The sequence below is a fragment of the Anas acuta genome, chromosome 5 (genome assembly GCF_963932015.1).
Source record: "Anas acuta chromosome 5, bAnaAcu1.1, whole genome shotgun sequence".
Taxonomy (NCBI): Eukaryota; Metazoa; Chordata; class Aves; order Anseriformes; family Anatidae; genus Anas; species Anas acuta.
The window spans coordinates 30761851-30775932 of NC_088983.1; the positions used below are offsets into that span (position 1 = coordinate 30761851).

At 45.2% G+C, this 14082-nt stretch overlaps 2 protein-coding genes across 5 annotated transcripts in view; one reads left to right on the top strand and one right to left on the bottom strand.

The window, feature by feature from the left end:
- Positions 1-6736, bottom strand: TMEM80 (transmembrane protein 80). Its single transcript, XM_068683622.1, has 5 exons — positions 6622-6736; positions 4036-4052; positions 1905-1998; positions 1700-1792; positions 1-315 (listed from the first exon to the last, which is right to left on the bottom strand). Exons 1-5 carry the CDS (start codon positions 6638-6640, stop codon positions 110-112), a joined length of 429 nt encoding a protein of 142 aa, XP_068539723.1. The 5' UTR covers positions 6641-6736; the 3' UTR covers positions 1-109.
- Positions 6705-14082, top strand: part of DEAF1 (DEAF1 transcription factor) — a 24552-nt gene continuing 17174 nt past the window's right edge. For 3 of the 4 annotated variants that reach the window (XR_011097047.1, XM_068683616.1, XM_068683618.1), the window contains exons 1-7: positions 6705-7619; positions 8706-8803; positions 9194-9323; positions 10212-10358; positions 11208-11347; positions 11655-11720; positions 12802-12928. Coding sequence is in view for 3 of the 4 variants with exons in the window: in XM_068683616.1 (XP_068539717.1) it covers positions 7316-7619; positions 8706-8803; positions 9194-9323; positions 10212-10358; positions 11208-11347; positions 11655-11720; positions 12802-12928 (1012 nt within the window). In the remaining variant the exon portion in view is untranslated. The remainder of the gene's footprint in view (positions 7620-8705; positions 8804-9193; positions 9324-10211; positions 10359-11207; positions 11348-11654; positions 11721-12801; positions 12929-14082) is intronic. The other variant, XM_068683619.1, reaches the window with a different exon arrangement.

Below are 14082 nucleotides of genomic sequence, written 5' to 3' on the forward strand. Positions count from 1 at the left end.
AAAGCTTTACAGATTTTTAATATGCAAAAGAATCAAATCTTTGAAATGTAAAAAGCACTCTTTAAAGGAAGAAATGTGTTGCAAACCTGCTGTGCCACACTGCTGGGTTTTAGCCAACAAAGGCAGCAATAGCCAGGACCTGTAGTACTGACTCAAGCCCGTATGTGAAGAGAAGAACGGCGTTTATAATGACATCTGCTTTCAGCACGTAAGTTTGCCATACCAGGAAGTACACAGACAGAATCACACTCCCGACTGTTATCACAAGACTGAGCCCTAATGGAGCCTCTTCTTCTGTCAGGTTTCCCTTTGAACCTTGAAGGAAACAAAAAGCTGGTATGAATCTTTGATTTCTTATGACGACGTCTCAAGCCCCATGTCTGGAGTTTTCCTGTTTGAAAAGGGCTCTATTTCTTACAGTTCAGAGTATAAAGAAATACTGGCCTGAACGAAGGCACTGTCAGTACATCTAAGAACCAACCCAAACACCAATGGACAATCAAATTCTTGCTGACTGAAGTTAAGCTAAATAAAGAGCAACCAGTTGACACTCAGAGTCAAGATACCAACCTTTTCTTACTACAATAATCAGTTCTGAAGCTGCAGCTATTCTGATTGCTCAGTCTGACCGTCTTCTTGATCTAGCACCAAATTTTCCCCCCAGTGCCCCTCCAGCCCCACACCTAGCCTGACAACTTGGTGACTGTGGGGCACACTTAAGGATATCCAATACTGATTTTAAAATCTTATGCAACAGAGAATCTTTTATATTCCCTAGTAATCTATTCCTATTGCAAATTACTATCATTATGAGGAAGCTGCACTTATTTTTTCTTGCATCTTATTTCTGAGCTCGTCTCGGTAGATTTTAACTACATGAAACTTGAAATTTGTTTTTTTATTTATCCAACTGCTCCAAGCAAATATATGCAGAGTGCTTTAAGGCTAAAAATTCACCCCTACAGCAACTCATCAGAATTCAACAGAGACCCACCTTGTGTAAACGTCTTAGCTATATCTAGCACAAATTTAAATATTACTATTTTAACACTTTAATTGTAAACCTTGCTTAAAAAAAAAAAAAAAAAAAAAAAAAAAAAAAAAAAAAAGACTTCATGAAATTACAGCTTGCTCTGGTGAGTGGTCAGTAGGATTCCAAATGGGTCCTTTACACTGTTCAGGCATAGTGAAAGGAAGATGTTGGAGCTGATGCATGTCTTTAGAAGGACTGAAAGGAAAAGCTTTAGTCCCAGTAGGCTGCTCAGGGACATCCTTAGCATTACCTGCTCCACAAGGCTCCTTCCATTTGGCTACTTTCGTACATTGCTGGAGCAGCTGAAAGGAGCTGTATCGCCTTGGTGAATGGAAATCTCTGTTTCAACATGTTCACTCTCACAAGTCACGCTCACTTGTAAACAGCACAGCAGCATTCCTGCTGTCCCAGTTATACTGCTTTCTGACAACCCTGCTTTGTTTTCCAATGGCCTTATAGATCATGCATCGTAGGAGAGAAAATTCTATTTGACCCTCTGGCCAAATATATTGATCAGTCAGATAAAGTTTAATGACATAAATGAACAAGTCCCCAAAAAACTGCTTGTCTGCTACATCGGCACATTCTGACACACGCTTGGTTTCAGAATGATTAATGGTTAGAGACTACATTCCACTGAAAAGGCACAGTGATAACATGACATACCCAAGTATAATCGGAGTGCTTCCAGAATGGCCATAATGAAAAGCAGGGTGAGATCAGGAGCCAAAAAATTGTCCGGATAACTGAAAACTTGACCTGGAAAATAGCACAGCATAAATAAGCCAGAAGAATACGGTGGGGATACCGACAAAACACACGCAACACATAACCATGCAGCCTAATTCTGGTTAGAAAGCATGCAACTTACGTTTATAAAAAATCATGGCGAGAGTCGCCAAGAAGTAAAAGATGTAATAAAACCCATTTATATAAAGTAGAATCTGTAAAGGAACAGATGAGAGCTGATAACTGCTGTTAAGGATTTCTCATAGTAATGAGGTGGGATCCATTTCATAAAATAACCACTTCCTAAGTAACCTCAAAACATACTGCTGTGCCTTGTTATACTAAATGAATCAACTATGACTGGCATATTGGGTAGGTTTCAGAAAGTAACTTGAGATCACAAATGCCAGGAGCTAGGACAACAGCTTGCTGTTTCAGGCTTGGTTTTCGTTCCTTTTTTATTTTTTATTTTTTAATTTGGTTTGTAGTGGGTTATTTGTTAGCCTAAGGAAATGAGCTGTGTGTGTGCATATGTACATTTCCCCAGACTTCTATACCTGGTAGTCAGCTCAAACCAAGCTGACAGACGGTTGGCAGACTCCAATGTATCAAATTCGTCTACGTTTTGAAAATAGGTGGCTCTGTGAAGCAGACAAGCCCTGTTACTGCCCGCACGATGGAAAGTCTGAGAGCTGAGCTCAGCCTTTGTTGTGTGCCTGAGAAAGGCCATAAGCTCAACTTTGAGATGTAGATTTGTACAATAGACTTCCTTAACTCGCTGCTCATAAAACAAACTGTAGTCTAGCATAAGGCGATAGTTAGCTCTAGTTATTTATATCCATGTGGATCCACTGCCAAGGTATTTGAGACCTCCCCAATCCTTAACACACCCTCGGAATGCCTCTGAAAGGCAGGGAACACGGCAAGCACTGAGGTACAAATAGGGAAGAGTTACTTACAGGCTCGGGACAGATCCATCTCACCTGCAGCCATCCTAAGATGATAACCATCAGAAAGTTATGCCTCTGGTCTGAATTAATCACCCGGGCTCCCCCTGGAGACAGCCGAGATGAGCAACTTCATAACCAAGCAGCTCCTGATTGCAGTGGGCTAAATTACCATCCCACCTCTCCCTCTGACTACAAAAGCATTTAAATGCCTGGGTTATACGAGATAACTAACAGATGCCTTCGAGAGCCCGCCCACTCACCCCCACGGTCAGTACAACTCCTATATAGCAGGCACCACACACTGACAGAATCATTTTCTCCCGAGGCACAGCACCATGTTATTAATGCAATACATTAATACAGGAAGGACATCCTGGGGCTCACCACCACATAGAGAAGCTGGAATGTGGCTCAAGGAGTCTAGAAAGTCTGGCCATTCAGAGGTATTTCTGATAAGTAAATTGCACCAGATACTTTTCTTAGTCTTAAATAATACAATGCAATTTATACAAGGAAGGCATCAGTGCAGGTTTCATTATTTCCAGCTGTCTTTCTACACTCAGGGCATTCTTCATCCCCTCCTCTCTCCCTAGCCCTTCTCAAATACCCTGAGACTGTCTAAGCAGGGATTTCATCCCAGGCATCCTCTACGGGAACGACCCATCCGGTTTTTGAAGGCAGCACCCACCCACACGCAGCAGATGTATTCCAGTTCCCAGAGAATCTCATCTTATTAAAACAGAACCAGGTTTTTGTGTTTTTCCAGTTGAAGGAGGGTGGAGCAAAAAATTACTAGGTGGGTTCTAAGCATGGAAATCTCTGAAGAGAAGGGTGTCTCTTCTTAGGAGGTTACTTAGATCTTGGCAAGAGAAAAGGTTGGGAGAATTAATAAGAAAGAAGAGGAAGTACTACTGAAAGCTGCTTTTACTGCCTCTTGTCAGCTGTCTGTGAGGTGTGCTGCATGGGACTTGTGTCTGTGAATCCACAGATCCAATTTTTAGCCTTGCTTCTTAAGTCAGTGAGAAGTTATGTGATCAGAAAATGTCTGCCAGCCCTCTGTCAAGACTGTGGGATAGGTTAGAGGGGATTGTGCAGGAATGGGACAAAATCTCAGCAAAAAGCCCCAGCTCCAAAAACCACCTTCCCTTGGAAGAAATGTCTTATCAGTTTAGCTTCATACTGATGGTGCTGATGATGGGAGACTTGCAGAATAACGCTAAAATCATATTGTGCAGATTTATTAGGCAGGAAGAGATGAAACTTTTGCCACTGATTTTCTTGAAGATTCCTGCATGTGAGGGATGAATGGTACAAAAAGGATACAACTGACGAAGTTCCTCCTTTCCGTTGAAAAGAAAAAAAAGAAAAAGAGCAGAAAATCAGTCTCAATATTTACCAAAAGCACTGCAGCAACATTCAAACCACTGATGTTACTAGCGAGGCTAAGCGTGCTTGTAGAAGTTTTTACCTCTCAGTTCACTGGAAGACTTGGAAGACTTTTTTTTTTTCCTCAGATCATGCAGTTCAGGTTCCAAAAGTAACTTTTTCAAATACCTGAACTCTAAATTAATCAGGGGAAATCCCTGCTGTGAAAAGTCACTTTCACCAAGATACGTGGCTCTTTCAAGATGTAAAGGAGTACACAGAACTCGTTCATCCTGTCCTTTCCCAGCAGATGACACTTCATCCCCTCTAACTATGCAGGAACAAGGGAAACATGCAAAGGAACCAGAATGTAACATTTGCTTTTAAATTGTGAGAGGTAGCACAGAACACAGGGCTCCCTCCTTCCTCTAAAATAACATCCTTCCAAGCCAGTTTGCTTCAAAAGCAGCCGTTCCATGTAAAACCCTCGTGCTCTGATCACCCACAGACCCGACACAAAATACAAGGTAACGGATCCTTTTACTCTTTTCTATCCAAAACCCCAAACAAAATTCCCTTGCAACATAATGGCAACAACCTATTTAAATACTTCTTCAGTAACTCCTAACACTCTCAGCCTGTTTCAGAGGCAGGAAGAAAGGAAAAGTTACAATCCCTGCTTCAGGGAGAGCAAAACCTCCTGTGGAAGGCCATGCCACCTGTCTTCGCAAAGGCATCTCATCATCGTCATGTCAGCAGGACGCGCTCACCTCACCACCTCCATCCCTGGGCTTTGTGAGGTTAATGTCCCCATCACCTCATAGCTTTATGCACTTGGGCCCAAATTAATCCCCACTAACTTTAGGCACCCAATTAAGCTATCCAATTTGGGAACACAGTGGAAATAGGCAAGCAATTTTAGGTGATTCATACTGTCTATGACTTGAAATGCCTTTGGGCACGCTGCATCTCCGCTCCGTTTTCTGTGAAGGGAGCACAGGCTCTTACCAGACCGGTCCCTTCACTTGGCCAAAAAGCGTTTTGATAAATGCTTTCTTTCTTTTTGTGGATTGCAGTTAAAGGTTTTATTACATGTCTTGTTTTGCCGTGACTAATGGCTAAATGTGTGCTCACATTTACATCCCAGAGAAGCCCTCACATGAAAGCAATGCCTTGTATCAGGACCGTGCATTTCCTGCCTTGCTCAGGACTAAGGAGATGTCTCCACCTTCCAGTTATTCTCAGCTGTGAAGCGGGGTGTTAAGGTGAAACACCACAGCTACGTGTGCAGGCATGTTATCGTTCTACAAGAGGCGTCCAGAGATGGAGCTCTGCCTAAGGAGCAGCAAACATAACCAAATACGAGGCGTACCAACGTATCATCACCCACTCATCAGCCCTGTGGGGTGCCAGGGGGGATAATTGCAGCAGTGAGGTTTTATCGTATGGGCAACCTGAAACCTTTTGAATTCCCTAATGGCAGCTCCCCGCGTTTATTTGTATATTGTAAGATCTTTTTCCACAAGAGGGCACCGAGCACATTCTTGCATCTGCTCCACGCACAGGTTTGCAGGCACTGTTGTTTAGAAAATGCTGCCTCCCCGTGAGGGGTGGAGGACATTTCACACAGGTCAAACACCGAAAGCTCACAACGTGAAAGCGATATGGCGCTTTAGTAATAATTATTGAATACATAACTAAAATCATATACTCGAATTAAAACTGTGGGTTGCTAACCCCAACATCCTGAGACCATGTCGCTGCGCTGCTAGGACTAATGAAGCCTGCATTGCTGCCGGGGCATTTTGAAATCGAACGTGAGCGTTCTGGCACCCGAGAAGAAGCAAAACAGGACCTTTAAAGCATTTACATGAAGCGCACAGACTTGCAGCAGCAACATGGGCATTCTGCATTTGTGAGACCCTGAACAGTGCCTTCTGCTGCACGCGGGCTGGCACCTCATTTCTGCCTATCCTAAAACTTGTAGGGTCCAAAAGAAAACAAGGCATAGCACCAATTGTCTCCAGTGCAGGTTCCCATTAAAGCACTTACACAGCCCTCCTGTAATCGCTTTGATGAACCTAAACTCTTTGGGTACCTGGGACGAGCAGGGGTTGCAGCCCGAGACTTCCCCCCAGGTCACCTCCTTACTGGAGACAGAATACAATCAATTTTCTTTAAAAAAGGAAAAAAAAAATGTGTTTTTTGTTTGTCTGTTTTTTTTTGTTTTTGTTTGTTTTTAGTGCCAGAACTGTATTAAGGGCACGCAGGCAGCCCCAGCTGCAGGTTAAACCGCCCGGTGCGATGATCGCAAGGCAGAATTCTCCTTCAGGCTGCTGTTGTGCCCCCTGCCCCCCCCCCTCCCGCGGCGCCATGTCGTAACTGTCGCGACACGGCCTGGGGCTAGGAGAGCCCTCCCTCCGCCAGGCCCCCCTCCCGCGGCCTTAACAACGCGTGGAGGAGTAGGAAAGGCACCGGGCACTGTCCCCGTGTGGAAAGGGGCCGGGGGCCGGCCCCGAGCGGCGGAGGCCCCGCTCCGCTCACCTCGCCTGGCCGCCGCCATGTCGGCCGCCCGCCCCCGGCGGTCCTCCAGCGTCCCGGCAGCCCCCGCGCCGCGCGGCCCCGCCCCGCCCCTCGCTCTTCGGCTGCGATCGGAGCGTTCGGCCCGGTTCGGTCGCTTTCGGGCGGCTTCGGGCAGTGCCCGTTCGGGCGCCGCCGTTCGGGCCGGCGAAGGCGTTCGGAGGAGCGTTCGGAAGAGCTCGGCTTTCCTCGCCACCGCCTCCAGCCGCCTTCGGGCGAGATCGGAAAAGACTCGAGCGGGTTCGGGATTCTTCGACCCCGCGGGCCGGACCGCTCGGGGACTCGGCCCTGTTCGGGCGCGCTCGGGCGGGGAGGCCCGAGCTGTCAGGTATCGCTTCGGGCCGCGGCCTCGGCCGCGTCCCGCGCTGGGATTGGCCAGCCGGCAGGCAGCGCGGGCCCCGCGCCTCGGCAGCCATCGGACGAGGCCCGGCAGCGCTCGGCACGCTTCGGGCCCCCTCGGAAGCGCTCGGCCCGCCCGGGGGGGGGCGCGTTCGGCTCCGCTCGGCTCCTCTCGGCTCCGCTCGGCCGCCGAGCGCCCGAGCGGCCTCGGGGCCCCCCCCCCACCGCCCCGGGGCCCTCTCGGCGGGGGTCGGGGCCGCTCGGGCGGGCTGGGTCCCGCTCCCCCCCCGTCCCCCAAACCCCTCCCGGGCCGCCCCGCATGGAGGACGCCGACTCGGCGGCCAAGCAGCTGGGCTTAGCGGAGGCGGCGGCAGCGGCGGCCGCAGTGGCGGCGGCGGCTGGGGAAGGAGCCGAACAGCAACATCAACAACAACAACAACAACAGCGGGGGCCGCCACAGCAGCAGCAGCAGCCGCAGCCCGCGGCCTCGGAGGCGAAGGCGGAGCGGCGGCAGGAAGAGGCGGCGCGGGTGACGGCCGTGACGGTGATGGCGGCGGACGCCCAGCACCTCGAGATGGCGGCCGGGGCCCTGCCCAGCGCCGACGAGGCCGCCGCCTTCGCAGGTCAGGGCGGGCGGCAGCGCGCATGCGCAGCTCCCCTCACTCGCCCCCCTCCCACACGCGCACCGCCGGCGGCGCCTCAGTGAGTGGCGGGCGGGCGGCTGAGGCGGAGGGGCGCGCTGCTGCCCCGTCTCGCTCGCTGTGGTGTCCGCAGTTGTGTTGCTGAGGAGAGTTGATTACATTTATTGGCCCCAGTAACACGGTGAACAAGTCCCAGACTTGTAGAAAGTAGCACCGACTTCATGCCACGCACTGTTTTCATCCCACAAAGCGAAGGGAGCAGGAGCCTCCCGTTGGTGTCTAAAATTATTTCGGCCCTATGTGCAAATCTCCCCCTTAAAAGTGCCCTGAAATATGCTGAATTCTGGAAGCATGCTCTGGTACCGCAGGTAGTATTAGATCCCACAGTGCTGGATTGTTACCTCCTTGTACACATGAGCTTCAGAATTGTTGGTTTTTCACTTTTACCCTGTGCAAGGTGTGGAAGAATCCCTGGTTTTAGCTAGGCAGTCAAATGTAGTATATATCATATATATCATATCCAAGTTACAGCCTAAGATTTGACTGTTCTTGACTGGACAAGGTATACAGGTAACAAGCAGCAGCCTAAAAATTAACATGTCAGAGGCACGGTCAGTTCTCCTTATTTTGATGCTTGCCAGTCATCTCTTTTTAATAAAAAAACATCACTTGTTTTTTAGTAAAGAGGGAATATTTTTTTTCCACTTAGTGCATCACATGCTGGTGGTACTGTTGTGTTCTCAAGGAGGTTAAAGCATGCTGGTGTCCTAGCGGTTGTCTGGAGGTGTTCAAGGCCAGGCTGGATGGGGCTGTGAGCAACCTGGTCTGGTGGGAGGTGTTGGAACCAGATGGTCCTTATGGTTCCCTTCCAACCCAAACCATTCTATGTTTAACCCGAAGCTTAATAAAAAGCAGAGTGATTGGATTTATAATGACTTAAAGTTGTCATGAAAAATTAAACAGATGCTCAATATGGAAGAAGAAGGAAATGCAGTTATATCTTTTGATGTTGAACTGTTAATCGGGCTCCCGGGACACAGCAGAATTCATTTCTGGTTTATGTTTCAGAAGTCACCACAGTAACAGTAGCCAACGTTGGTGCCTCCGCAGACAATGTTTTCACCACATCTGTGGCAAATGCAGCTTCAATTTCAGGACATGTACTGGTGAGTCTGACCTTTGATTTGAGGGTCTTAGCGAAGTCCCACACGCTTTCTTAGTGTAAATGGAGAGCTCAGTTTGTGTACAAGATCAAAAATGTGTTTTCATTGCTGTGTACAGACATTAAGGCTCAAAACCGTCCACTGATATACATACAGCTTTTTCCTTATCACTTGGAGAATTTTTCTTTACCTTTCTATCCACATACACCCATTCTGTAATGGAACAACCCAGAACATGTAAGCTTTGAATTTGCTTGGCCTAAAGCTCAAAAACTAACCTAGTTATTGCCATATTGTTAGTGTCTTAGGGTAACTTTGAGAAGATTTGTGGGAATACTAAAATACATTGGTATTTTAACTCTATGATTTAAAATTCTTTTATTTCCTCCATAGTCTGGGAGAACAGCCCTCCAAATTGGGGACAGCTTGAATACTGAAAAAGCCACTCTCATAGTCGTTCACACAGACGGCAGCATAGTGGAAACCACGGGGCTGAAGGGACCATCAGCACCTCTCACACCAGGTATAAGGCAATCTGTTTTTGAAGTGTCATTCTCCCAGAGGGGTTGCATTTTAATTGTGTTGCTGGAAATAATAAAAAAAACAAACATCAGGCGTATTATGAAGGGGACTGTTGATCCTCTCTTAACATAATGTTTCTTGTGTTTCTTGAGAGTAGAAGAAGAATATTTACTCTTTGGTTTTGGTCTCATAAATGTATTTCATTTTCTTATACATTGCCCTAATCTTTGCCAAGTAAGCTTCTGGAAAGAGCTCACCCTGCTGCTGGGCTATTGCATTCATCCCACCCCAAATTCAGATTGATCATTCTGATATTGATAATACAAATATCAGTGTCCTAGTTCTGCACGTGGGTTCTTTTTAAAGGGTTCTTGCACATAGTTTTGTGTCCATTCACGCCTTTTGCTGATATTTAATTGTAATATAGATGGTGTCTTCATGGTTAAGGTTTTTGTTCACAGCTGCCTTGTCAGTTTCCTTTCTGCCCACAAGATGGCATGGCAAACCTTTGGCAGGCAGTCACATTTTACAGTCTTGCCCTTTGGGAACTGTAAGATCCGGACAGCTACAGGTTATGAGCTGAGCATTTAACACACCGTTAAGAGCTTGTTTCCTAACAAGCAGTTTGCTTTATTTTCTGCCATTTTCAGAATGTTACCTTCTGTGAGGAATTCTTGAGCTTGGCAGGGCAGACTCACAGCTCTAGCTTACATCGGGCATCTGTTCCAACCTGAATTTTTTGTTGTACACTGTGTTACTTGCAGCGGTTTGGAAAGGTGTAATCTGCTTGAACTGACCAAACGACACTGTTGGCCTCGCCAAATTCAGTGTGAAGGTATAGTCACTGTGCCTTTTGGTTGCTGTCACCTTTCTCTTCTTTTTTTCAAAGGACCGCAATCTCCTCCTACCCCTTTAACATCCGTCCAAGAGAAAACTGGAACCAAGTATAACTGGGACCCATCTGTGTATGACAACGAGCTCCCAGTGAGGTGCCGGAATATCAGTGGGATTCTGTATAAAAACAGACTTGGCTCAGGTAAAAATGACCTTGTGTGACGAAGTATGACACGATGGCTCCTTCTTCACTTCATGCACTTTTCTTTTAATCAGATTACCTTGAAGGACCAGTCATGAAGAAAATAAGGACATTTTCATAGCCAGCCTAGTCCCATGAGTATTCTCCCATGTTTTGCCCTTTTGTTTCCTTGCTCTTTCTTCAGAGGCTTTTTAACTTTTTTCTTCAATCCGTGAAGATGCAGCCTGCTGTGCAGTGAGTCTTCCTGATAGTCGCCTGACTCTTCTAATGTTCTTTTTGCGGACCTTTCAGAAGTAAAACAGTGTCTCTACAAAGCTCTGCAGAATCCCTGCTGCATTGGAAAGTAGAGAGCTTGTATCCTAATAAGACTCCTAAGTTGTCTTAGCCCCTTCTCTTCTCTTTTATCTCTGTGGGAAAGCTGAAGAAGCGATGGCAGAAATTGCCACAAGCCTGACTGCACTGCACAGCATTTGCTGCATGGAAAGACAGTTTTCATCATGACCAAAAGGATTACAAATTTAACTGAAAATTAAGGATGGGCTTATATTCATGGTGGTTATCCAAGAAGGACTTATCCTTCTTGTGGATGAGTAGGTTTTTTCTAGCCTGTTTCAATATTGGTGAAGCACAAAGTTGGAACTCACTAAACATGTGCGATCACTGTCACAGCCAGCATATTAAATGGGCACGGTTATCCTAGAGTGATGAGAAACAGCAGATGGGCATAGTTGGTAGTTACTGTAGATTAGCTGCTGTTTTGTCCAGCAATTTTGGTATTTGCTTCTTTAGGAAAACAGCGGAGTAATCCTTGACCTTTACTAACAATTATTTTCTTCTAATTTAATTCAGGAGGCCGTGGCAGGTGCATTAAGCAAGGGGACAACTGGTACAGCCCCACCGAATTTGAAGCTATGGCAGGACGAGCCAGCAGCAAAGACTGGAAGAGGAGCATCCGCTATGCTGGGAGACCGTTGCAGTGCCTTATTCATGTAAGGTTAAATTTCTTTCCTCCTTTCTGCTGGAAGGGGCAGGGAGATTCGGGACAGAGTCTGCCAGGCACAGCAGTCCAAGCTCTGCATGGTGCCTCTGCAGAGTTGTGTGTGATGGTGTTGTGGGGTGAGTCAGAAGCAACGTGTTGATTTGGTTGAGGGGAGACAGCCTTTTTTTTACTGTTTAGGGCACGTAGGGGGGAATGGTTCTGTCTCTCTGGGAGCTGCCTGGCTCTTCAAGCAAAGTACAGTCATGCTCTCACTGGTTTTGGTGACTGATACTGAATTTATAATCTTCCAATTTCAGGATGGGATTTTAAATCCTCACGCTGCCTCTTGTACTTGTGCTGCCTGCTGTGATGACATGACTCTGGTGAGTTGTAGGTTTTATATCCATTAGTTTAAAACCAATTCATCAATCAAGCTGCCACAGCCATCTGTGAGCAGGTCGTGAGTGGCCTAGAAACATTCACAAGTACTGTGGTCGCAGCAAGCTTTGTCCATGCTTCATACAGAAACGAGACAGGGAACTGCTAGTGCTGCTGCATTGCAGCCTCTGATGTTCATATCTGCCCCTCACTTTAACCAGGTGATAGTTGTTGCTGGTTTTCTCTCTTTTTTTCTTTTTTGTTTCCTAAATAATATATTTATGTAAAATGCCTTCGGGGGGATGTCAATGCTATTAGTGTTTTCTGGCTTAAATTCCACAATTATTTGAGCTGGAAGGAATGTTTTTATGAGGAAGTAGTGTAAGATCCGTATTTTATCATTATTTTATTTATTTATTATTTTATTATATATATATTATATATATTTATATATATATATTATATATATATTTATATATATTATTTTACTCATATATATTTTTTATATATCGATTTATTTATTTATATTTTATTTATATATTATTATTTACTATTTTATTATTTTATTTTATTTTATTTATTTTTTTTATCCATATCCTGTTAGATCCGTATTTTCCTATTAAATTGCTTTCTTTTTTAAAAAAACATATGCTAAAGTCATGAAAGCAGAATCATTTAGCTTCACCTGAAGTACTGCTTTTTACTTTTCTGGTGTGAATTGAATCATTTGCTCATTATCTAGACCTGCTTTGTGTCTTCTCCTCACTCTTGTTCCCTTTCCTTCCACCACTGTGGATAGTTGTCAGTTGTTTGCCCAGTTTTGCTCCTTATGTAATGGTGGGAAGAGGCTGAATCTGTGCCTCTTCAGCTGCGTGGAGCTGAATGCAATTTTTTTATTCACAGAAGTTTTTTTTTTACTTTGGAGCTACTGCCATAGAAGTTTTTTGGTCATTTGTTGCAAACCATTCGTACTGCATGATCTTTGCTGCATCTGGAGAGATTGGAGTAATCCTGTAGTCCCCAAAGAGATGCCTTAGCTAATGTCTTTTCCTCTTTTTTTTCTTTTTTTTTTTTTTTTTCTCCTAGAGTGGCCCTGTACGACTATTTGTACCATACAAACGGCGAAAAAAAGATAGTGAAATGTCTGCAAATACTGTGAAGAAGGAATCCTCCAAAAATATCACTCTGCTTCCTGCCACAGCTGCTACTACATGTAGGTTTTTTCTCGTGGTAAAAATTGCTTTCCTTCTTTGAAGAATTGACAGACTAGATATTTTATGTCTTATCAGTAGCCCCATGAAATTATCCAGCTGAGAAAAATCATCTTATTGGCATTACTTCCTTATCATTGGGTAGTTTTATTGGCTCTTTCTCTTTAGCCAGTATCCTTTCATATTTTCTAGAAATTAAAGCAGTGTCTGAGTTTTAAGTGTGTTAATATCCTTTTCCAGTGAGCTGTAGGTTTCATATTTTGTTCTGAGAGAGGCCTGGATGATGTTTTCCCCCCTCTACCTGCTCTCGCCCTGGCAGTGCTGGGGTAGTTTGGAGTCCTGGACTTGATCCACAGTGGGCTTTAGGTAGGCTTTTCACAAATGACATATGAGAAATTTCTTGATGTTGAGATCAGGTTGAGGGGAAGGCTGCCTCTTTTCTGCTCTGCAGGAAATCCCCATTTTGTCTCCTGAGCTTGGGTTTTGTCCTTTAGTAGCCGCTGAGGGCTATGTAATAAGATTTGTGCTACTTCTTGAAATGCATAGGAAAAGTAGGCTCTAAGCAACTGTAATGAAATCCACAGCCTGAAAGTCGCTAATGAAAGAGGCAGAAGGTGACACTTTCATCTGCAAATTCCTCTCAAACAATCAGGACACGCTTTGTTACTTAATGTTTTTGGTTGTCAAATCATCTGTATGAGAACAGAAATTAATTTGCAAGCTAGTCCAGCTCACACGTTCCCTGTCACATTCATGTGTCCTCCTGCTCTCATCACACTAGCATCATCTGGACGGTAACATTACAAAGTGAATTGAGGAGGAAGCTACAGAAATATTAAAAAGAACTGAGCAGGCCAAAAGCAAGATTAGATTACTGGCAACAGCAGGAAGAGAAATACATAAAGGTTCTGTAGAGCTTTTTTTTTTTATCCCTCAAAACAGCTTTAATCTATATTGGTTCATTAATGTCAGCTGCTGGGAGGTTGCATGTTTGCTCATGCTAGTGCTGGGAGAGAGCAGGACTGCTTATTTTGGTAGCAGCCGCATCTTTCACCAGGAATGAAACTGTAGCCTCAATGTCTTGTAATTGAATTGTTTGTAAAAAGATCCTTCAGACTGAACAGTGTTTCACAGAATCAGGCCATTACCAATTAGT